The 24,380-nt window shown below is 43.7% G+C and overlaps 1 protein-coding gene across 1 annotated transcript; it reads left to right on the top strand.

Annotated features, from left to right (window-relative positions):
* Positions 1-230: 230 nt before the first annotated feature.
* On the top strand, positions 231-17,872 carry LOC147245365 (uncharacterized). Its single transcript, XM_086185215.1, has 18 exons — positions 231-755; positions 3,440-3,542; positions 6,460-6,508; positions 9,302-9,346; positions 9,447-9,529; positions 10,067-10,160; positions 10,358-10,500; positions 11,213-11,385; positions 11,764-11,867; positions 11,957-12,118; positions 12,479-12,573; positions 13,060-13,150; positions 13,237-13,294; positions 13,425-13,716; positions 13,946-14,092; positions 14,401-16,458; positions 16,540-16,663; positions 16,751-17,872. Exons 1-18 carry the CDS (start codon positions 590-592, stop codon positions 17,870-17,872), a joined length of 5,109 nt encoding a protein of 1,702 aa, XP_086041341.1. The 5' UTR covers positions 231-589.
* The last annotated feature ends 6,508 nt before the right edge of the window (positions 17,873-24,380 follow it).

The following is a 24,380-nucleotide window of genomic DNA, read 5'->3' on the forward strand; positions in this document are numbered from 1 at the left end:
TAAAAGTCATGCGAAAATTGATAAATATTCATAGTACTTTTATCCACCCATTTTCATCCATGTTTTCCCACTTAAGCTTTTGCAAAAAGAAATACGATAGATCAATGAAAAAAATTATACCCACATAAAATCAATTTGATCAATTTATTACATTTTAAATGCAAATATAACTACACAGCTCCTCAAGTCTTCATGGAGCCTTTTATAGTTAGACATGCGGGTGTCGAGGGCGCCTGAATGCAGCATGAGGTAGCTCGTGCGCTGTGCTGACGAGCCGTTGTGGAAACAGCTGGTGGTTTCTGTCACTTCGCATTGATAGCGACATTAGCAGCGATAAAAGTTCGAATTAGACTCGACGCCGACTAAAGTCATTTCCCTTCGTCTCTCCGCTGCTGCTCGAGCGTACGTCGGGACATGTCATCCCGAGAACGCCACTTTCTCCGGCTGCTGTTAATTAAGTGACGCTCGGAGCAGCTAACGGAAGCTAGCTAACTTTAAACTCGCGGACAGCCATACAGGCGGTCTGTCAGCTCAGGACTCGAGTCGGCTGTCGGTCTCCTGGCAGTGTCGGTTGTTGCTCGGACTCAGCATGACTCATGTTCACTATAAATTCTCCTCTAAACTCAGCTATGACACGGTGGTTTTTGACGGCCCGCACATCACGCTGGAGGACCTGAAGAGACAGATCATGGGCAGGGAGAGGCTCCGAGCCGGGGACTGCGACCTGCAGATCACCAACGCTCAAACCAAACAAGGTAATGGGACACATGTATGGAATTATTAAGAGTGTGCTTTTTCTTAGGTTGAATTTAGACAACACGTGGTCTAGGTTTAACCAGCTGTCTGCTGGTCCCAGTGCGTCACTTCTTTCAACATGACGGGGTCCAGAAAAGTCAGGCCAGGACCAAAAGCACCCCATGAATGGGCCACATTCCTGCTGTATTCACGCTTCATGTCCTTGATTAAACGGCCTGCTGGTAGGTGGTGGATGGTGGACGAGTGAGCCAAAGTCTCAGGAGAGACGTGGGCTTGCACAGGTGGGATAATGGTTCTCTCTGACCAGCAGAGTAAAGCCCAGCCAGAGGCACGCATGTCATCAAAATAAAACCCACTGCATAATAAGATGGACCTTGTGAAATAATGGAAGTATGCTATTCTGCAGAATAGACCCACCACATACTGAGTTGTGGTTTGAATGTATAGAGATACGGTTCTACTCTGCTCAGGTCTTATTTTCTTGGCTGAATCAGTATTGATAAGATTTCTGGGCTTTTGCAAAAGTTTTGAAGGATAAAATTAAAAAGTGTTTACATGTGTGTACAAAATGTGAATATTATAACTTACAATTATGAAAAATATGGGTTGCTGCATGTTCTACATCAGTAAATATCACCTATTTGCCCGATTAGTAACAACTGTGATAACTGTAAATGCAATGTATATAAAAGATAAACATGTACTTTATAATGGGAGGTGGCTTTCCAGACCCCTACACCCTGAATATCAACTGATGGAAGAGGTAAATCAATGTTGAAATTAATTTTGCAAATCATTCCATTTATTTCTTGTGAAGCCATTTTTGGATTAGAAGAAAAGTTTTGTCCCTTTTTTCTTTCAGGTCATTATTGAAATTGTCAAGTTTTTTTGTCCACAAACTGAGACTCATTTCAGCCACACGGCCACATTTTTGATCAGGAGATTTCCAGCTTAAGTGTAAAGGCTCATACTGCATACTCCAGAGACTCAGAGGTGTGTGTGTGTGACTGAAGGTCTAAGGACCGAAACATTGCCTTGCTCCAGTAAAGTCACAAGCACCTCTGAGGACAGTTTGCTGGCATGTGGCGTGCTGCTTGAATACCAGCTGAATATTTCCTTAAAGGAGGGTTCAGGTTTTTTTCATTTAAATACCGAAAGAGTTGGTTCATTACTGAAACTTGAAGGTTTCAGTGGTGACATGATCAGCATCAGTAGTGACAGAAAAGGGCACTTCATCTTTTCCTTTCTAAAAAAAAAAAGGGGGGGGGGACAAAGATAATGTTACTAAGATAAATAACAAAGATGTATTTACACATTTGAACTGATAAGGACTTTCATCTGGTAGCCTTTGTTTTAACCTTCTTGGTCTTATCCTTTCAATTCATCTGGAAGGATAAGAGCTGACTTGACCCCGGGCTTTGACCTGGGGCTGGGAGTCAACCTGTGGCGTCTTCAATAAGTTCTTTGATAATCATAAATCCGTTGTTAGAACACTTCCAGATAGTAAAACTGATGCTTACGACGGCAGCGTTATCCCGATGCATAGCTGTGTTTAGACTGCATGAAGGTCACATTGTGCCGGATGTTCCAACTAGGTGTCACTGGTGGTGTCCAACATTACTAGCATGACTGTTAAGGAGGGGTGGAACTCAGATGTCGTGGGGGAGCTGACTCAACCTCATCTCACAGCGAGCCTCCTACATCTGAGATGGACGTCTGCTAAAATGTCCAGCGTGAGCCGGCTCTGAGTCTCCAGCCTGTTTCTTGTGTCTGATGAATTCCTTCATCACACAAAATTCCTCTACAGAACTAATTAACTATTAATGTTTTGAAATTATTATTCACAAGTAAAAAGCATAATGAAAAGACAACAAAAATTATATTTTACCTGGCAGATTAGAAATTTAAAAGAGATCCATTTAATCCTTGTTTTCTCTCCACTACTTTTAAAGTGGTGACAAGATTTTTAAAAGGAGCAGTCTTTCAAAACCTTCTGGAATTAGGATATGAGAATTAAATGTGGTTTCACACAGGAATCTGTGAATATGGACGATGTAATAGAATAAATCACATTTATCAGACTGTACTGAACAAGTTTTACTAGTTAAATTTATTCACAAAGATGAATAGTTAGATTTTATTGCATGTTCTCTTTAAGAGCAAGACTGATGAATGAAGTGATCTATCAGAAATGAGGCCATGTTGGCATATTCCGCTTAGCAACATTGTTGACGTTACATTATTTTTTTGGGCACTCCTATCAAAAACAATTATTGGTGCTTGATTTTATTTGAGTAGTTGTTTATATCAGCCAGCATTTCCTAGTTAGTTTTTCAAAGTGTGGGTCAGACTTCATGTTGTTTAAGGTGGGGTTTGTTTTTTTTTTGTGTGTGAGTAGTTTATTTCATCTAAGCAGATTCACACAGTAAAATTTAGTAAACTCATATACAAGAATAGAAAATGAATTTGTTATCAAACCACATCCCAAAGTGTTTCTCGCGACCCAGACCAAGTTAAGATTGTGCCAAAAAGCCTCCAGGCATTTCAGGTGTGTCGGAGAAGAATGTATCTCTTCAAAAACTTTCAGATCACATAAAGAGGTCCTTTCATTCGGCCTTTTTTAAAATAACATATCTTTCCATTCTTGCCAATCACACTCACCTCCTGCATTGTTCCTTCTCAGAGTACACTGATGATGGCCTCATCCCCAAAGGCTCCTCTGTGATCGTCAGGAGGATCCCCGTCAGCGGTGTCAGGTCCGGCTCAAACACCAAGAGCCACACCAAGTAAGTGGCTCTGGCTGATTCTGAGACTGTTTTATCCCTACAAGAAACAGCAATAAAGTGTTGCTCCGTCCGTTTCCATCAGGGCTCGAGATGATTTTATCAACATGAGATGCAGTTTAAGTCAAATATTTACATTTTTTTAATTTTTCGGCTGCTCGGCATGTGTTTTAGTTAATGAACGGATGAGCAATAATAGGAACATTAAGCCTAAAATAAAGCTGAATGTGTTGTAGAAGACACATTTATATCCATGGAGCTCACCGAGATGATTTTGAGCAGCAGCATGTTTGCTAGCTGCTGCTGCTGTGTTTGCAGGCTGTTTCTTTTCATGCACCACAATGGTGAAGCAAACAATGCTAGAAACATAACAGTGGAGCCCTACACAGACCTGGCATTAAACTTTACAGCTGTCTAACATGGCCTGACGTCCCACCTCTTGTAAGCTCCTGGGAACCAAGAGTAACTGTAAGGCCATAGAAACAAACGGCAGGATCACCCAGATATTAGTCAGGCTCAGAGAGGAGAGCCAGCAGTGATGGTGTGTTTTATGCATTCAAAGCAGGAAAAGAGACCTCCCTGGAACAGTGGTGGTCATGTGATCAGCCTTGTCAGCAGCATGCAGACGGGTAGAGAGGAATGAGGGCTAAAGAGTGCTGTCACCCTGCCTCTAAGATTAACTCTGCACCTACATGTGCAGACTGACAGGCACTTGGGCCGATTGCCACAGCACAGTCACATATAATACTGAAGTTGCTTTCTAGAGGAAATAACCCTTTCAGTGTTCACACTGGGAAAGGCACAGCAACTGGGGGAGCATCATGTGTGATTTACTGGGACAAATGTAGAGCGTGTGATGTATTGGACCTCAACCTGTCTTTGTTCAGAACAAAGAGAGAAGGGCAGTAACTGTATTTGTATGATAATAGTCACCCTTACTGAAGTGGGGGGTAGAGTTGATGAACCACCATAAGAACAGCAGGGAACGACACATCTTCTTCCTCATCTTTTCTAACTGTAGTGAATTATAAAGTATGATCTCTTCATTCTACAGCTGTCGGACTGGGACGGTGGGACATTGATCTTTTTAAATGCATAGACAGTAGAAAGTATTACTCAGTTGATGCTTGCTACTTTAGACCAGCGTGGCCCCTTTGCTTTTGATCTATCTTACAATTTACGATATCATCGACATGGAAACATGACACACTTTCTGGTGCTGTGTGGCAGGAAATAATTTCAAGGTGATGTACTCTAATCACACAGTGTGTGAACTCATTAATCGCTGATTTAGCATGACGTCAGGCTGTTAATTAGATGTCAAAAACATCACTTCACTTGAGACAACTACCAAACAGTCAAAGCACTGATGGGGTCTCTGAATTTTGTGTCCCTACTGACTTACTCTTATTGCTGGGAAATGAAACAGATGTTGGATTCTCATCTGTCAGTAAAATTATGCCATCCAACCTTTTCCTCTCTCTTCGGTATGTACAGCAGTGTAGAGGAATTTTGTGTGATGAAGGGATTCGTCAGATCCAAGAGACTCAGAGATGGCTTACACTGGACGCTTTAATGGACGTCCACAACAGATGTACGAGGTTCGCTGTGAGATGAGGTTGAGTCCTTCCCCATGTGCATTCATACTTTTATTGTTGGGCGCTATCAGTAATACCTCATGGGAACATTATGCACTGGTGTGACCATACAAAATGTGTGAACACAGTTACGCATACAAACAACGCTGGTGCTTTGAGAGTCAGCTTCACTGTCAGCAGGTGTTCAAGCAACAAAGTTACCAGTAACAAAGAACTTATTGAAGACACCTCCAGGTCCACTCCCAGACCCAGGTCAAGGCCCGGGGTCAGATCAGCTCTTGTTCTTACAGACAAATTATGAGGATGAGACCAAGAAAGTTCAAACAAAGCATACCAGATGAAAGTCCTTATCAGATAGTATCAAATAATGAATATTAATCTTCCTGAGCTGCTTATGACACAACTACAGAACGTGACACATGCTGGGCATCACCGCAACTGTTCAGTGGTGTGGATTATTGTTACAGTCATCGTTCTTTGAGTGGACAGCCCATAAGAGCTTCTTCTTAAACAATTCAAGACAACACGGCTGCTTTTTACAGCCAGATTCTGTGAACACAGTCACAGTCAGTCAGACCTACTGCCCACACTCTCAGGTACCTGTGAGGCTCATTAGCAGCTTTCAGTTCATTTGCGTTCTGAGTTGTTGAAGCTGGAACTTTTTTTTTTTTTTTTTTACCTGTCCTGTTCAGTAGCTGAGGCAAGCAGCATCAGTGTTCCTGGTGCCTTGTTGTACTGAAGCAGTTTTATTCTGCATTGGAGGAATCTGATAAACTCCTCCTATTGCCATTTATGTTTAACTTTATTAGGAATGGTGTTGGTTCATTGATGAAGCTACTGGACTGAGGCTCAGGAGTGGACAGGAAGAGAGAACAAGGACAGGACAGTGAAGACGAGGGGGAGGGGAGAGACAAAAAAACAACAATTAATTAATTAATACTTTAATTGCCCCTCGGGGATAAATAAAGTCATCTGAATCTGAATCTGAACAACAGCAATAGCAGAAAACAACAACAAAAACACAAAAACAAACAAAGACAAAAACAAACAAATAAACAAAGAAAAAGTACCAACAACAAAAGAAAAAGAGAGAAGAAAAAAAAGCTGGAACTATGAAGAGAGTAACATATGATTGGTGATAGTTTGTGTTTGGTACTTTTGTTGATTCTTTCATTGGTTTGTTCGTCTTTGAGTGTTTTGAAGTACGTGGTGTAGTAGTAGTAGTAGTAGTATTATCAGTAAATATCCACCTCCTGGATGAACAGGAGTGGTGAATCCTCATTGACCGCTCTGGTGACACACTGTTTCTGTTCATGTTTCAGTGAGCGAGCAGACGTCCAGCATCATCACTCCTTCGGAACTGTCAAAGCTGTACGTAACCAAACCAAATCACACCACACTTCTTTCTCTGCTGTGCCACAAACCACTGCAGTCTCCATCTCAGACGAGACCATGAAAGTCTCTGTCAGTTGCTTTCTTTTGCAGAGACATTTATTTATGGGGACATGTTGCTCATCATGCTCAATCATGTCACAAAGACTTTAAATTGGAAAGTGAAATATTGAATTGGCATGGACACCAAGTGTAGAGTTATTCAGTTCCTCTGTTTAATAAAGGGGCACGGCTGTTAAATGTCCCTGACTAGTGTGTTAGTAGTCAGTGTGAGTCTGTGGGTGGTGGCAGCGGCTTGGGCGGGTCAGAAATTATCATGCAGGCCAGCTATTCATAACTGATAAACCCAACTGTCGTTTTATTATGCTGGTTCTGCTGACACGACACTCATTACCCAGCAGGCTCTGCTTTAGCTCTCAGTATGACACAAAACCAAAACCATGTGTTCTCACAGTCTTCCTTGGTTGATTTTTTTTTTTTAAGTCACAGAAAATGCACTTTATGCCCTCCTTTTTAATTGATTTTATTCAGTCCAACACCAGGATTTCAACCCACTAATAAATAAATGCCAAAGAGTGTTGTAATATTCTAAATCTGTGGGTTCCTGTCCTGAATGGAAGCTGGGCCAAATTGTTATCAGCAGAGACTAAAAAAATTGAACTAAACTAAACACACACGGGACTGCTTTCCTTGTAGGAAAGGGAGGTGAGATAATATTTAGCAAAGAAGTTCTATTATTCAGGCAGGAATTTCAGGATTCTGGTTTTGATGTCAGAACAAGAGCAAATAAATGAATGACCCTTGTAGCATCATTTTGTCTGATGATGTAAACTCTCCTAAATTGCTGCAGTCTGACCTGATTTTCTCTCTGATTTCTCAGGGGAAGTGTCTGCCTCTCTTCTTAGCACTTTGAGTCTGTCGTTACTTTTGTGTTTTTCTTTCAATAAAGTTGTTTGTACGAAGCCGTCTTATGTTTTGATTATGTGTTTAATTTCACCAGAGTCATCAGCTGCCACTCTGTTTTGATAATTTTAAAACTTAGGTTCACATTTTCTACTGCGTGAAGAAATATGCACACTGGAAAGCTGAAGAACAGTAGCATTAGCATGTGATAGTAAGAAACAGTGAGGCAAAACAGGTCCAGAGTCAGTCTAATATTTGAATATATTTCAGAAAATGATGCATATTCATAATATTTGTCAAGATTTCATGCAGGAACACAATTTCAGTTTCAGTAATGCCATAAATGATGCATTTAGCGCCATCAAATGTGAATTTCGATTTCATTTTTTTTAACCTGAGCTGTGGAAATTGTCTGTCTGAAAATAATACAAGGTGATGTGACATCGGTGTATTAGGATGGAGTTGTTGTTTTTTTCATGTTCATGTTTTCCAACATGTTTTATTGGATATGACGGTTGGACTCCCACATTTAAAGCTTTGAGGGTGTGGGTGGTGTAGAATTACAACTCTTTGAAGAGCAAAAAAAAAATACTGAGTGACTAGGAGTTAAAATAAGAGCTCAATTTACATCAGCTACTCTGAATTTTGAGTTGGTTTTGACTTTGGTGGTCCCTCTGGCCAAAACAACAGCAGTGTTAAGCTGAAGGCTCGTGAGTGGGAAAAGGATGCGATACATTTAGCAGGATGCTTATTTGTGACTCGAAGACAAACGACCGCTGTTAATTAAGTAGCTATTCTTAAAAACTTTAATACTGTTATGTTTCTCAAGACAACAAGAAACTGCTGTACCTTTTGATTAGCTGACAAAACTCATTGAATTTACAAAAAAACCCTGAAATGATCCCTCATGCCAGTTAGAAATGTACAGTTTACTCCATGTCCGTTTTATTTATGTTGCTGAGTGCTTCTGATATGTCCATCTCAAAAGGCTTTTAGAATCTCTGCTTCTGGGTGTCATATAAAGGCAGCAATATTAAATATATAGCTACATAATTAAATATAGTTATGTCCCTGTTGCTGTCTTAATAGAATGTCATCCTGACTTCTCGCTCCTATCAAGGGTTTCTGGCCTTTAATTTGATCCTCCTGTTAAATTTAGAGCAGGAAAGTTGTCCCAAAATTCCTGAATTGCATAGAACATGGAGTCAAAAAGTCAGCCTGTCAATCCTTTTAAAATCCTGAAATGCAAAGATAAGTGTCTCCGTGGAGGTGCAGTGCAGCCAAAGTAAGATGTGTGAGAAGAGCAACTGTTTGCATGTGGATGAGTATTTTAGCAGGTTTCTTTGTGATCAACCCCAGCCGTGACCATGTTATATTCTTGGTGTCACAGAACACCTGAGGAACAAATCCAGAACAGGTGCTCAGGAATAATAAAGACAGTTGGTGACAGGGGCGGAGCGATGAAACGCTGGGAGCGTTACATGATCTGCTCTGCTGTTTTCGTGGTAGCTGGTTTTGTGGGATGAGACGTGAGTTGGCAGGAGGAGCTGCAGCAGAACTCCTGGGATGAGAACGGTGAAGTGTATTATCCAGCCTGCATGAAAATGACTGCTGGATGTTCTCAGTATGAAAGACTTGAAAGTAACAATGTGACCCACCGGCGATGTCCTTCCATTCACACCAGAAATGAGCTGTGGAGGAGGAGCTAAAGTGGAAAGATTTGTTGATTTACAACCACATCAGAGTTTACCGGGGCGAACGGTGTTTTTAGGCTTGTGTCAGTTGAGCTTTTCCCAGGTTGGACTTAAAATATATAGTCTAACGCTGCTGCTGCTGCTCCATTAATGAAACTGTGTTTGATTCTAACAGATGGATGACCAGAGTTCCTCCAGAGCCCTGTCGTTGTTCTCTAAGGTATACCCTTATCATTCTTCACCATAAACACCTTAAACCTGGATCATACTTTCAAATATGCACCGACCCTCCTGTGTGACCTTCATGTATGTACCTGCAGATGGCTAATCTAGCTGACGTGGAGGGGTCAGAGGAGGATAAGCTCAAGGTTATGATGAATCAGTCCATCTACGATCCCATGAAGTGAGTCTGATACGGAGCTTTCATCCTAATTTCTGTCGCTTTAGTTTTTCCCTGTTGTGCTGTCGCCTGGCTTTCAGTACTTCACCCCAACCCCAATTTTATCCTGTAGTTGAGCCATATTGAACCTGAGAGAATTATTCTCCCTCTTTTCTCCTCAAATTGACCCTACCAAGCTGTCCTGCTGGTTGCTCCGCCCCCTCTGCTACTCTGGGAAGCACTTTGGACCACCACATGCTTCCTCTGTCATTCCTCATACACGTCCTTTCACCTGAGAGCGAGGGGCTTAATCAGGAGGATGTAGCTCATGGGATGATGATGCTATTTCCCCCTCACATTTAACTCCAGTCTGCGTATATATTCTCGGGATGGTTATGAAATTTGCGAGCCCCTCTCCTTTTTCAGGTATCAACAAGCCCAAAGATGCAAAGTCCCAATCAGTCTCTGCTTGAATATTTCCTGCTTCTGTTCTTCTTTGTCCGTTCCTGTCATGTTCCTCTACTCTATAACTCTCATTTCACTGTATTTTACTCTCTCCAGTTACAAGAAGTTTGGAGCTGTTCTTCCTGCAAACTACACATGTTTTCGCTGTGGAAATACTGGGCACCACATCAGGAACTGTCCCACCAGCGGGGTAAGAGCAGGATGCGCCATATTAAGTGTTTGATTTGCTCAGTGTGTTTACATGTCTGCTGTCCAATCCTAGTGTAATTTGTGTATGTTAATATTGTTTCTAGCATGCAACGTACGCATCAACATGTACTTCAATGTCGTCTGCTAGCTAATAGGTTTATGCTCAGCACTGAACGTAGACATTGGTGTGTTTGACAGCAGGATAAAAACTTTGAGGCTCCTCTGAGGATAAAGAAGAGCACTGGAATCCCTCGTTCCTTTATGGTGGAGGTGGACGACCCCAATATCAAAGGAGCCATGCTGACCAACTGTGGACGCTATGCAATTCCTGCCATAGACGCGTGAGTGCAAATGCACATGTCCTTATTCAACTAATATGAGGCAAGGGTGCCCAAAGTGAGGCCTAGGTGACACATTTTTGCCTGCCAGATGCATAAAATAAATACATGAATAATAAATGTAATAAAATAAAGGCCTAGTAATTAAACAGAGAAAAATGTAATAATGTAATAATAAAAATAATGTAATAACTCAGACTGCACATCAGTGTTCATGCTGTTGTCTTTTTTTGTGAGGCAAAAATTTTCCTAATTTGATCAGGCAGCAGAATGTCCCGTTTTGTAGGTTGTTATTTTGGAAAAAGTCAATTGAGAAACAATGAAGACAGAGTGGTGGTGGAAAGACACAAATGCAACACAGTGTGTGGTTGTTTTGGCACAGCCCACCATCTATTTGAGATTTGTCCCTCGAAGGGAAAAAAGTCTGGGCACCACTGATCTGACAGCCGAATGCTGGACTGATTTTATACCCGCGAGCACTCTTGCTAGATTAACAGTTGAGTATTTTTTCTTCATCTCCCCTCAAAGCGGAGAGTTGTTGGTATCTTATGATCTGTCTGGCAGAGAGTTTTCAGAGTCACAATAATCAATGTCACAAATTCAGTCTCGGTAACCACTTGGCAAATCTAAATGTCAAAAACACAGAACGTCTCTTCAAAACTGCCTTGTAAATGTGAATTTGCTGTGTGCTTTTGTGCTTTTTGTTGATCCACAGTCAAGCATACGCTATTGGTAAGAAGGAGAAGCCGCCGTTTGTTCCACAAGAACAGCCCAAGGTTGAGTGCGAGGAGGAGCCGGTCCCTGATGAACTCCTCTGTTTAATCTGTCGCAGCCTGCTGAGTGACGCAGTGGTCATCCCCTGCTGTGGAAACAGCTACTGCGACGACTGTGAGCACAAACACACACACGGCTAGACTTAAAATATAGACTACAATATGATGATGGTGATCAACAAACATAGAAATGATGAAGTATAATACAACAGTCCCATGACGAACCGTTCCATCATGTTACGGTAAAAGTCGTATCGTGCGTTGAGTTCTAATGTGATTGTTATGGAAGGTGGTGTTTTTTTAATGGTCATTTTTGGTGCTGTTGAACATTTTCAGTTAAACTGAATGATATTTTGAATAATATTTTGACCATCCGTTTATATGATTTAGGTTTGACCAAAAAAATGTGTGTGTGTGTATGTAACGCCATTGGCTTTGTTACTCCACCTGATTCTTCACATTTACATGTTAGCCACCTTTCTCCCTTGCGCAGGTATCCGCACCACCCTGCTGGATTCAGAGGAACACACCTGTCCCTCCTGTAGCCAGTCAGATGTCTCCCCAGATACGCTGATAGCCAATAAATTCCTCCGACAGGTGAATGAATAGAAGGATGGGAAATGTTAATGTTCACCAGAGTTCAGTGTGCCTAATGATTATAATCCACTCCTGTGTCTGTCACCCAGGCTGTGAATAATTTTAAAAAAGAGCGTGGCAACATCAAAATCCTAAGGCCTGGCACCTCCCTGTCCCATAATCCAACCCAGACACCAAGCCCTGTGCCGACCCCACCCCCTTTCACCATACAGAGCCAACCTCGGCAGCCTCGCCAGTCATCCAGCCAACAGGTGAACCTCCTAATGATGGGCTTTATCTTGGAGGCAGATGCCAAGTAAAGCCCTGTGACTTAAGAGCAAGCAGAATAACCACTGTTTCTATTCAGAATCAGATGATTTTCCTCTCAGGATGGCTGTTCTCTTGGGTTAACTATTGATACTCTTGAATTTAAAAAAAACTGTACTGCAAGTTTCCAATAGCATTACTCAAATTCAACCTAACAACAACTTGCTTTAGCCGTGTCACGATCGGAATCAAGCATTTTGATGTCTCCACTCAATTAAACTCTCTCTCTCTCTCTCTCTCCCCCTCCTCCCTTCCTCCCTTCCTCCCTTCCTTCCTTCCTTCCTTTCTGCTGGACTCTCCCACAGCGCCCACAGGCTGAGCCTACACCATCATCATCTCTGGTGTCTGAGGCTCGACCTGCTCCAACAGCCACCACTGCTTCCCTCCAGATCTCTGCCACGTATGTACCCATAGACATAGTGACACACACATACAATTACAAATCACTTCTGCTCCTGTAGTTTGCCATCTATGGTACAGAATGTCTTGAAGGCTCGCATTCAAAGTTATTTTTGAATATAAGAAAATTCACTAAAATGTTTATGCTGTCAATCGAGCTTAATTCCTTGGAAAGAAAGAACGTTGGAATCGGCAGGTCGAGCATTTTATAAAACTTGGAATCTGTACATCTCTAGAATTTAAGGAGCACAGTGCAAGAGGATTTGGTCGGTACCTTTGGTCTGATACCTGCAATCCGCTAAAAAATAATAATAATAATAATAATGTGATGTGTGCTCACTTGAATTATGGGATAAGTACTGTATGAAATTATTACGGTGACATAGTATTTGGCCTGAATAAATAGTTAACAGCACCTTTGATTCAAGCGTGAAAATCTGGAGAACACTGTTGGTCTGATCATGTGACACATCTGCTGTTTACCCAGTGAGGCTGAAGTAAAGATGCACGAGGGGTCAGTAGCTGTTCCTGTGTCAAAGGAAGACCCCACTGCTGCTCCACCACAGCTGATCACACTGGTGAGGACACGAACACACACACGCACGCACACTTAATGTATGCAGCAGTTTCCCTGTTTGACGTCTGTTGGTTTTTGTCTGCTCAGGCTAACCATGATGCAATGATGCCGTCAGTCAGTGTGAACCCAGAGCAATCGTCCTCAGGTGAGAGACAGTCTTGTGATTCGCCTGTCAAAATAAGAGCAAGAAGAAGCATTTTTTTGTTTGTGTTCGTATTTGTTTAGTTTGGAAAGTATCTGTAATTAAACCAGTGTTTTTATTCCTGAACTCTAAGGTGCAGCACCAAGTCACTCAGGGCCTTCACCCAGCCTGGACAGTCCAGCCCCTGAATCCAGCACTCAGCAGCTCCCTCCCCCCTGCTCCTCCTCCTCTTCATATTTAACTCCTCCACCGCCTCTCTTCCCCTCCCCCCATTTTCACACATTTCTCTCAGCTCAGCAACCTCTCAGTAGTTACCCACCTGGATACTCAGCTACCACTCCCGTTTGGACACTCCCGAACCCCCAGGGTGCCCCCATCCCTTCCCTCATGCAGAACGAGTGGCTGAGTAATCAGAGGAAGAAGAGGTAACCAAGCAAGCATTCATGCACATGAGAATTATCCAACTCTCTTCAACCTAATGGCTTCATAACTTGTGTTGGCCTCTATTTTATTACACAGTACGTTGTTGTGTCTCCATTTATATAAACTACACAAAGTCCAGTACCAGCCTGCCAATGAATGTAGCAGCAGTGTTGCTCCAGTGAAGTCTGAAGATTTTATAATGCTAATGTGAAAAATAATTGTGTCGCTCAGGTCACCTCACAGAGGATCCACCTTCAGACGCTCCTCCCACTCTCGCTCGAATTCCAAGTCATCCAAGTCCAAGTCCTCTCGCTCCTACTCTCGCTCTTCAAGCAGGTCTAGGTCTCGTTCACGGTCCAGGTCCCAAAGCAGATCAAGGTTGTGCCTTTTTCAATGAAAGCTGTCAAACACGAACAGTATAGTTAGGTTTTGTGTTTACTGTGGCACCTGGAAAGTGAAGCATTCAGGATTTACCACCATCTTCAGGGAACTTAGTTTAGGATTGCAAGAAAGTACAACTATAGAATGATATTTCTTTGTCAAATAATTGAGGACTTTCTAGTCGTGTGTGTGCCTGATAAAATAAGGGATTCTCACAGTGAGAAATGCTACTAAACATTAACGACAGGGGTTTGAAAAATTATAAATTAGCACTCTTGTTCTGTTTGTGTTTGTTGTTTTTTTAGGCACCGCTCACCTTACTCCCGTCCCAGAGGCTCTCACTCCCGCTCATACTCCTCCCGCTCCTATAGTTTTGGCTACAAGAGATCGCATTCACCCACGCCGTCCTCCTCATCTTCACCTCAAACCAGTTCCCATTCCAGGTCCAAGTCTCAGTCAGATCCCCAGAAAAAACGCCACTCTAGCCACCATCATCTCAAGAAGTCTTCTTCCAACAGCTACAGCTCCAGGCAGCGAGAAGAAGACCCTCCACCAACAGGCTACTCCCAGAGGACTACGGAGGACTCAGGGAAGAGTGTCGGCACTTACACATACCCACATCATGCTGATCAAACGAGCAGCCTGGAGCTGGACACAGAGCACTACCTTCTCTGGAAGAGGCAGTACAAAGAGTGGTGTGAGAAGTATTTCAGCAGCTACGTCAGCCACTTTCACCACCTGCCGCCTCCCCTCCTCCCCCTCCCTCCTCATCCTCTGTGGGGGTATAGAGAAGGAGGTCAATCACAAAGTAACTTGGACAAACACAACCAGCCACAAGGTCGACGTGCCAGTCCGATGGACCGCCAATCCCGTCCATCTCAGTCATCCAGTGAGAGCCGCTCCCCACCATCTAGGTCTTCAAGTGACTGCCATTCCCCCTCGTCCCAATCATCCAGTGGCAGCAGCTCTTCCCCCTCTCACTCGTCCAGTGATACCTGCTCCACACCATCTGAAGATGGAGCTCATGAGCGGAGGAGTGTTGAGAAGGACAGCCACCCGGCTGCAACCCCAAGGAAAATCAGTAAGGAAGTGGAAAGAAACAACAAGCAAGTTAACCTGACAAATGTGGAACATGAGCATATGAGAGAACATGAGGAAGGAGAAGTAGAGGAGTCATCATCCCCTGAGGCTGCACACTCAACAGGAGGAGCACACAGCAGGAGCGATGAGAAGAGGCATGATATCGGTTGCAAAGCATCAGACGACAATGCTGCCAACGATTCTTTAGAATCAGTTCAAGTCCCCCGGAAACCAGATCAAACTACCAACAGAAATGAAAAACAAAGCAGAGAAGAAAGGAATTCGCAAAGAGAGAGAGGATGGAGAAGAGGCAAAGAGTCAGACTGCAGGCAGGATGAGGAGAGACATCACAAAGTGAAAGAGGTAGATACAGACGGACAGACGAACCCTGAAGGCAGCACAGCTTCTGACTCTAAATCAGAGAAGAGGAGAAAAAGTAAGAGAGAGGACACGGTGAGAAAAGAGAGGGAGACAAAACTCTTCGCAAAAAGTCAAAGCAGTAAGTGCCTGAAAGCTAAACTTGCAGAGGTCCCTGAAACCTTCAAGAATGAATCCCCACCACAGCTCCCTCACAGAGAGAAGAAATCAGAGTGGAAAGCAGGGCCCCTGACAGAGAGAGATATCTGGGAGGGAGGGATGAAGGTGAAACCACAGAAGAAGATAAGTATCAACATCAAACTGGAAGGGAAAAAGGAGGAGGATAAAACTGGAAAACAGGATTTATCTCATCCAGAGACCACTCAGAAGTCCGAGGAGAGCGTTGAGACAAGTGGTGTTGGTAAGGAGGAGAAAATAAACATGGAAGAGACAGAAGCTCAAGGAAAGGAAAAGAAGGAATCCAACAGCGAACAAGAAGGAAAAGCAGATGAAACGCAGGCCAGAGAGAAATGGGAACAAGCCACCTTCAGAGATCACGATGAAGAGAAAAATGCTGGAGGGGATGGAGAAGACATGGGAGAGAAGAAAGAGGAGAGAGAAGAGGGGCACTTATCACTCTGTGACCTTAAAGGAGAACAGGGCAAAGATATGACATGGGCTAAAAAAAGAGAAGATGAGGGAATCGGCGTGAAAGCTGGCGAGGAAGAAGTGCAAGATAACAGCAGTGGAGGAAAGGAGATGGAAGTCTCAGCCACCCAAAATGGGAGAGCCGAGGGGGGGAGGACGGGGAGCCCACCAGTGGAGACGATGGAGGGAGAGAAGATGAGGGAAGACTCAGGGATGTCACCGAGCAGCAGAAGCAAAAAAGACCATGATAGACCAAATGCCACTGTGGATGGCGGCAGGTCAGTATATCATCACTTCCTTCTTTTTCAAGTTTTGTCTCTTGCTTGCTTGCTTATCTTTACTTGTGTGTGTAAACACAGCAGCGTCTCCACAGTGGACTGCTGTGGAGGGGAGCAGTGTCAGGAGAAGAAAACAGAGGTGGCGTACACTCCTGAGGAACACACCCTCCACGAAGAGGAGAAACTCCCCCCATCAGCTGATCCTGTAGGCTGGCACAGTGTTCATGCTGAAGTTATAAATAATGTTTGTTTAGTTCCTCGGTCTCAGTCTCTGCTTCACTGTCTGTCTCAGGTCCCCCACTCCACCATAGAGAAAGAAGGGTGTAAGGAGGAAGAACGGGAGGATGGAAAAGGTCAAGGTTTCCCAGTGGCTCCTCCCCCACTATCAGTGAGACAAAGCAACAAGGACACAACGACAGACAGTGAGCGCAAGAGACAAAAGTCTGTGGAGTTGCAGCGAGACCAAAGAGGAAGGGAGAGGGAGAAAGATAGTGTGATGCCCTCTAGTGGCAAAGACAGAAGCAACAGCAGCTGGTGTTCATCCAGAGAGAGGGACAGGGCCAGAGAGAGGGAGGGGAGGTTGGGGTTGGACAGACGGGTGGATAGGGAGAGGACAGAAAGTAAAAGGTCTAAGGAAAGGATACGGGAAGGAGAGAGAGGGAGAGAAAGAGAGCACAGATATCTCTCTTCCTCTACGCGCTACTCTTCTTCCTCACATGAGACAGCAAGGCGAGACAGGCGGCGAGGGGGAGACCAGGGGAGCAGCAGGAGTTCCTCCAGTCTCGGTTGGAGACAGGAAAGAAGAGATGACGACTGGGCGGAAAGAGACCCACTGACTTCTGAGTCCCCAGGAGGACTCCAGGGAGGCTCAGACAGTAGAAAGCCCAGAATGAGCAGCTCTGGTCAGCCTGCAGGGTCGGACCAGCCGAGCCAGTGGAGGTCCAGGAACCAGCAAGTAGCCACCCCCACACAGCCCTCGCCAGACATGACCAGCAGCTCACAGAGAGAAAAGGACAGGAGGGACAGTAACAGGAAACGCATGAGCAGGGAGGAGGAATGGAAGAGGTACAAAATGATGAAAGGAAGCAAAGGGGAAACTAGACAGGGGGGGGCCGAAAGAGGAGGTGGTCTGCGGGAGGATGAGGCCGGTAAATGGGGGGAGGGAGAAGTAGAGGAGGGAGAGAGGCGCAGCCGTAACAGCAGCGGTCCGTCAGTCGGCCAGGGGAATGACAGGAGGAGAGAGAGGACAAAACAAACAGAGCACAAGAAGGAGAAGAGGCATGCTGACGGAGAGCTGGTGGAAGGAGAGAGGAAGAAACGGCAGAGAAGGGAGGAGGGGAGTCGGGGAGAGGTGGGCGAAAGGTGGACGGAGGACGAAGACCACGCGAAGATGTTCTCAGTCACGTTATGGTAATGAATACTTGAATAATGTTTTTTCTTTCTCTGTCCAAAAAGTGCCTGGATTTAATTTTTCTTTTCTCATGCGATCTCTCTCATATCAGATATGTATTATTTAAAATGAATTTGAACAAAATGTGAAGAAAAAGCACTTTATTATAGAGATGAAAATGAATGTGAAGCCTCTGACCTCCTGAATAATTTGAACTGGCTCAGGATTGCCTCCGACTACTTCCTGAAGCTCCCATGATGCGTCTTGCATGGAGGAAAATGTTACTTTTGGAGGAGAGGTCAGTCGGCCACAGCAGAGCAGAGAGAGGATTACTGTGATTAATTTAAGACATACTGTGAATATTTATGATTTCATCCTCTGTTTTGTGTTTAGTTTTTCTTTTTAATTTTGTTAATGTTTAATTACTCAGCTGCTGGATGGAAGAATAAGTTGCCAGAGGAAACTGTAAGATTTTCCTGTTTTGAAGGAAATAAAATTCAACATATATATAATTTTAAAAGTGTTTTTTTCTGTGTGTGTGTGTGTGTGTGTGTGTGTGTGTGTGTGGGTGAGGAGGATGTGTTGTGGTGGCAACTTCATCAGAGCCTGAGCCGTGTCAATAAATGTAAGCGGTGTGTGTTTGCGTCTGGCGTTTATTTCCTGTTTCCAGATATGCAGGGTTGTGCTAAGCAGTTAAACCATGAAAATTTTAGACAAGGATACTTCACGTGTGTGTGTGTGTGTATGTGTGTGTGTGTGTGTGTGAGATTTACAGCAGTTTACAGTATGTACAGTTGGATTCAATTTAAAACCTGTGATACATTCTTTTATGTCTACAATCCATTCATGAGAAACGCACAGCAAACAATGTGCACGAAAATTGCACCCCCCGCGGTGTTTTCACAGTGACGTTTGTTTGCATTGTCACCATGGTGACACGGGTAGATGATCTGGTAAATATCCACAGTAAACTCTGCTTCACCCCACACGCGTGACACATACACTCTAGAATCTTCAGATTTTTGTTTTTCTGAGATGAGCAGGATGAGCAAAACTCATTCTTCCATCTTACTGTTTTCTTCGCCTAAGTGTGGAAGTACTGCATCAAAGCACTGCACCCATTCAGGAAAATAGTTCCAGCCATACTTCAACTATAAAATTGTAATATCTCACATATTTAAATAGTTTTATAGCAAATGTTTTGTGCAACCCCACTTTTATGGGGCGCAGCAAGGCATGTTAATACGACCCATCCACTACCATACATTGTACTAAGCTAACCAGCAGACCAGCAGCTTTTTGAGAGTCTCAGCTCCTCAGTGGAGAGAGGGTTCTCTACCTTCTCGTCTGGATCTGGGGAGGATGGACAAAACGTGTATGTCAGAAAACATCAAGGTGGCCTTGTGTATCTCACTCTTCTCCTTCTCCTCTTGCTTGTTGTCATCTTTCTACCTTAATCTTCATCATCTTCTTCTACATCTGTCCACCCCTCCATGTAAATTGAGGTGCTTTTCTTCATTTTATCTTCTCCTTCACCCCCAAAAGTGTTAAAGCACCAATAACGACATCAAACCCTCCATGAGCTTGTTCCCAGACAAGTTGGTGGCTGTTTGCTTTGTTGGGGGTTTTGTTTTCGCCGTAGGTGGCAACATGTTGAAATTAATATGAAATACATGTTCAACATGCCTACTGTCTTTGCTGCTGGCATAGGTTTGTGTGTGTGTGTGTGTCTGTGTGTTTGAAGTGCATCCAAGCTTCCTTCGCTTCATTAACTCACTACAAGGAAGACATGGAAGAGATCCAGCCTCACTGTCTTTCTTTCACTGTTTTTCTTTTGTGGCTGCGATCAGTCATCGTGCCAAGGCATGCTGGGACTGAACAGAGGGAATCTGACATGGCTTGTGTCCAAAATCTTGGGGCGGAGGAGCACAGGTTGGGAAGGGTGACAGATAAAAAGGCAAGTATCTCTTGACACTCGTGTCCAGCAACATCCGCCCGCTGCCGGTTAAATCTGACATCTGTCCGTCTTAGTGTGTGTGTCACATGCATGTCTATGACATGAGCAGACACACATCAGTTCATATTGATCGACACATGAAGCAGAAGTGTCAGGTTATGATGTAAACGTCGGACAAAGGTGCAGTGAGACAGCAGCCCGAAAGAGACAAATTCAGGCGGGCAGTAGGGAAGACATCCTTCCTGCTCTCTCTCTGTGGTGTCCATCAGCAGCGAAGTACATGACTTTACTTCTCTGCTGTCTCGTCGCACCAACGCTTATTTTAGCCTCTCTCTTTCTGTTTTTCTTTCATCTGGGTTCCCTTTCCTCTTTTGTTCCCATGATGTGTGCCGGCGTCGCAGGGCCCGCTGCCAGTGCTGCCTGATGAAGACTGAGCTGTGTGTTCCCTTGTTGGCGTGTGTTTGCGCTCACGCAGACCAGTGGCAGCTGCAAACACTTGTTTTTGGCATCGCATCCATGTGGAGGAAAGGCTGGTGCCAAGTGTGTTTGCCCAGATGAACAAGTCGAGAAAATTAGAACAAGTATCAAAGACAAAAATGCTGCTGGTCTCTGTAAAAGAAACTTATACTCAGCAGCTGTCTTGAAAACCCTCCATGATGGTGCATTCACGGACACTTGAACATTGTCGTTGTGTTTGATTGCACTCTGTGCTCTCTTCCTCAGTGGTTCAGACATTTCAACATCAGCTGGAAGAACGTTGGGGATAGTGCGAGCTTGAGAACATGTTCTGTACAATATAACGTGACATTAAAGACCACACCAGATTGAGTAGCTAGAGAGTTACCCGGCCCTCCTCTGTGTGTGCAAACGGGAGCCATGAAGAGCGGCTGATTGCTAATTAGCATAGCAAAATGAATAGATAGGGAAATGTTAGCATATGTGTAATGTGCATTTCCCAAAAGATTGTATGAACTATGTCAGTGTTAAAAAAAAAAAAGAGGAAGAAAAAGTCATCTAAAAAAAAAGAAGCCGACAGATGCTGCAGAACATCTGTGGACCTTCAGGTTCTGTCAGGTGACTGGAGTTCACTTGACTTTCCTGGATAATTGCATAACAGCTGAGTGCAGGAAATGGGCGAACATTGACTAATGTTTGCGTGGTAGTCAGAGGGCAGCTAAACACACACACTCTCATACACACACAGGGTCGTCTCTGTCATGATGGATTTGGCACTCAGCTCTAAATCAGGTGTTTGATCCCTCTAGTGGACAAAAGTGGTACTACAGGCTGCAACCGTGAACGCCATTAGATGCACACAGGCAAAATTATTGTCTACTAAGTGGATTCCTCGGGTTGAAGTATGGCATGAGACAAATATAAAAAGACACAGGTTCTTGTGGTGTAAGATTTTCATGGTGATGTGTGAGCGACATTATAATAAAATGTCCTGTAAGTTGTTTTGACCAATGTTTCAATAATTTGTACTTTGTCTCTCTTCATTCTCTCTCGTCTGCTTCATGGGGTGCCAAGAGGAAAGCTGAAAGAGGCAGATGTTTCTCTGGCAGTGGTGGAATGTGTGTGTGTGTGTGTGTGTGTGTGTGTGTGTGTGTGTGTGTGTGTGTGTGTGTGTGTGTGTGTGCGGATAAATGCAAATGAGAGCTGCTTTTGTGTTTCTTTAATCTTGTATGGTATTCAGCATTTGTAATGTGACACAACATGCGCCTCTCCATGTGTGTGTTTTTGTGTGCGTGTGTGAGTATGCATGTGTGTGTGTGTGTGTGTGTGTGTCTGACCCCGACTGTGACCACTACTGTGTACAGAATAACAATGAGGATCTTACGCTACCCAGACATCGTGTGTGTGTGTGTGTGTGTGTGTCTTTACCCAGGGCTGGTGTCCTTTAGACTTTAAGAACAGATTTAGAGCCCACCTCCTCTCCTGTGTTTTTTAGAAAGCAAGCAGTTGCATGTTACATCCTGGAAAAGCTCATTTATGGGAATTATGTAAATTGATGTGCTGTCTTGTTATCAAAATAGTAGCAGGTCAGCATTCTGACACACTCTCTGACAGGTGCCTTCACACAACTATAGAAACACACACATGCCAGTGTTTGTTTTTGCTCAGTTTTTCTGTCATTAATTCTCATTAAAGTATACAAGTGGGGAAGCTACATTCCTGGTTATTAAGCAGCAACTTTAGTTTTTTGTTTTTTTTATTACTTGAACTGTGCATTACTCTTTGTCATAACTACTGTGCTTGTGAATAGTTTATGCTTACTCTTACTCTTACACTTTATCTTATTTCATATTTCTTAAAGTCTGCACTTTTCTAATTACTATAATTTGTAATGTCTTACTTTCTAGTACTTCGAGAGCTTTAATAAATGTAACAACAGAATTTCCCCCCGGGATTAATAAAGTATTCTGATTCTGATTCTGATTCTGACTTCCAAACTTATTTTCTTTATGTACTCATTTATTGGTGTTTTTCTCTTCCAGAGCCACTGAATGTTGTTCTGCTTGGTCAAAGTCACCTCTGATCCAGCCGGCAGAGTCCTGACCACTCGTCAAAATAAACCTGACTGAAGTCATGTGGTCACTGATGACTGTGTGACGGTGGTGGACCCACGCAGTCATGCAGTCATTCCACAAACAAGGAAGCAGCAGAAACTATCAGTGGATGCAGTTCATCAGCTGATTCCTGACAGTGGAAAGCAACTTCTCAAGGGGGTTCAAGTAGTGTGAGTGAAAGCTTTAGCGTCAATATTAGCAGTGCTAGACTTGCCTTTGGGTTGCTAGCGTTAATTGTCAAGGAAGAAAGGCAGAGGAGTTTGGAAGTTTAGGGGGGAAAGGACTTGCAAAATTTTAGGAATTACTTAACTAAAATATCACCACAGAGTCCAATGTGACCTGCTTTGCTTTAGATACTCTTCCAGGTCTAGCATGCTAGCCAGGCCTGAACTGCACGAGTCTCCCAGTGATTCTCATGTTTGTTCTTTCCCTGAATTTTGAGACAGTATTTACAGTAAATGGTTGATGCAAGTGAATTCCTATGCTGGTTAATGATTTTCAAGTGTTTTCATCTTTTTTCTTTGTGATTGGCCCTGGAGCACTGCTCATACAATTGAGGATGCTAAGCCTCTGTTAGCATCAGCATTAGCATCGGCTTTAGTGCTTAATGCAGCAGCTGTCTGTGTGATGGGGTAGGACTATTTCTGCAACAACGAGTAGTTTACAATAACAAAACCAAAAGATGAGAGGTGAGGTAAATATAACCCAAATGTTTTGTTCAATTAGTATTCAAATGCATTAAGATATAAAATTTGATGTTGTGAAAAATATTTGTCCCAGACAGATATTATTAAGTGTAGCTAGAAGGAATTAAGCATACACTTCCTTTGAAAGTGTATGCTTAACTATGTGTGTGTGTGTGTATATGTGTGTGCGCGTGTGTGTGTGCATATGTGTGTGTGAACGGTTCTGAAGCCAATCATGCACATCATAACCGAAAAGAATTGAAGGAGGAATGAATATTTAAATGAGAGCTGGTCCATCATAAAACTAATCTGTGTGGCTAAGCAAAGGTCTGCCGCCAATTTGATGTGTGTGTGTGTGTGTGTGTGTGTGTGTGTGTGTGTATGTGTGTGTGTGTGTGTGTGTGTGTGTGTGCGTGCGTGCGTGGACGTGCACACATCCTGTAGAAATATGATGCATTGGATCTGGAACCTGCTCAGTCGTTGCCATAGTAACGCCCGTCACGCTGGCAGGCCCCAGTTGTGCACTCAGATACACATTTATACACACACGCTGGTAATGAGAGACGGAGAGACTGGCAGCATGCCAGGACAATCTACACAAACGCGCGCGCACACACACACACACACACTCACAAAAATCCCTCCCCCTATGCACTAGAATATTCTGAGCACACGCACTTTTTGGACTAGCATGGGGGTTGGGACAGAGTGTGTGCGTGCGTGCGTGTGTGTGTGTGTGTTGGAGGAAGGTCGAGCAGAGGGGAAAAGTTAATTCTCGTGACTACAGAGAGCAGTTTTTCTCTTTTTCAGCATATTGTGAATGAACGTGGGTGAAATGAAGCGTGAAGCTGCAACAGAAACACAGCACAGACGAGAGTGGATCAGGAGGCTGAGTGGACGACTGTGATGGCGTTTAGTGTCTGTGTCATCCCTCTTTCCTCCTCTCATCTCCTGTCTGACTCTTCCCCCTCCCATCACATCACTCTCCTTTTTGTCATTCACACTTTGAACTGCAACACACACACACACACACACACACACACACACACACACACACACACACAGAGTTTCTGTCTGTCTCTACAAGGGGTCTGCTACCCCGTCCAGCGTCAACAAAAGACCAGCAGTGGCTCTGTCCATGACAATGGACTCTCAGGTTGGCCTGCATGCCACACATTGCATCATGGCTCAAGGGAGAAACTAAACTGTGCTTTTAGTTGCAAAATATTCACTGGATGGACTCGTTTTGACACATCAAGCCTCCATCAAATGCTTCAGGCTATTTAGCTCAAACTCTCTTTTTCTGCAAGTTTCCATAC

This window comes from Aulostomus chinensis, chromosome 18, assembly GCF_037954235.1.
Source record: "Aulostomus chinensis isolate RoL2024-O1b breed Wild chromosome 18, RoL_Achi_v1.0, whole genome shotgun sequence".
NCBI lineage: Eukaryota > Metazoa > Chordata > Actinopteri > Syngnathiformes > Aulostomidae > Aulostomus > Aulostomus chinensis.

Coding starts and splice junctions, on each gene's coding strand:
- LOC147245365 (XM_086185215.1), top strand. CDS start 590: ATGACTCATGTTCACTATAAATTCTCCTCTAAACTCAGCTATGACACG. Junction 11,868..11,956: donor CCAATAAATTCCTCCGACAG/GTGAATGAATAG, acceptor TCTGTCACCCAG/GCTGTGAATAATTTTAAAAA. Junction 16,459..16,539: donor GCCACTGTGGATGGCGGCAG/GTCAGTATATCA, acceptor GTGTAAACACAG/CAGCGTCTCCACAGTGGACT.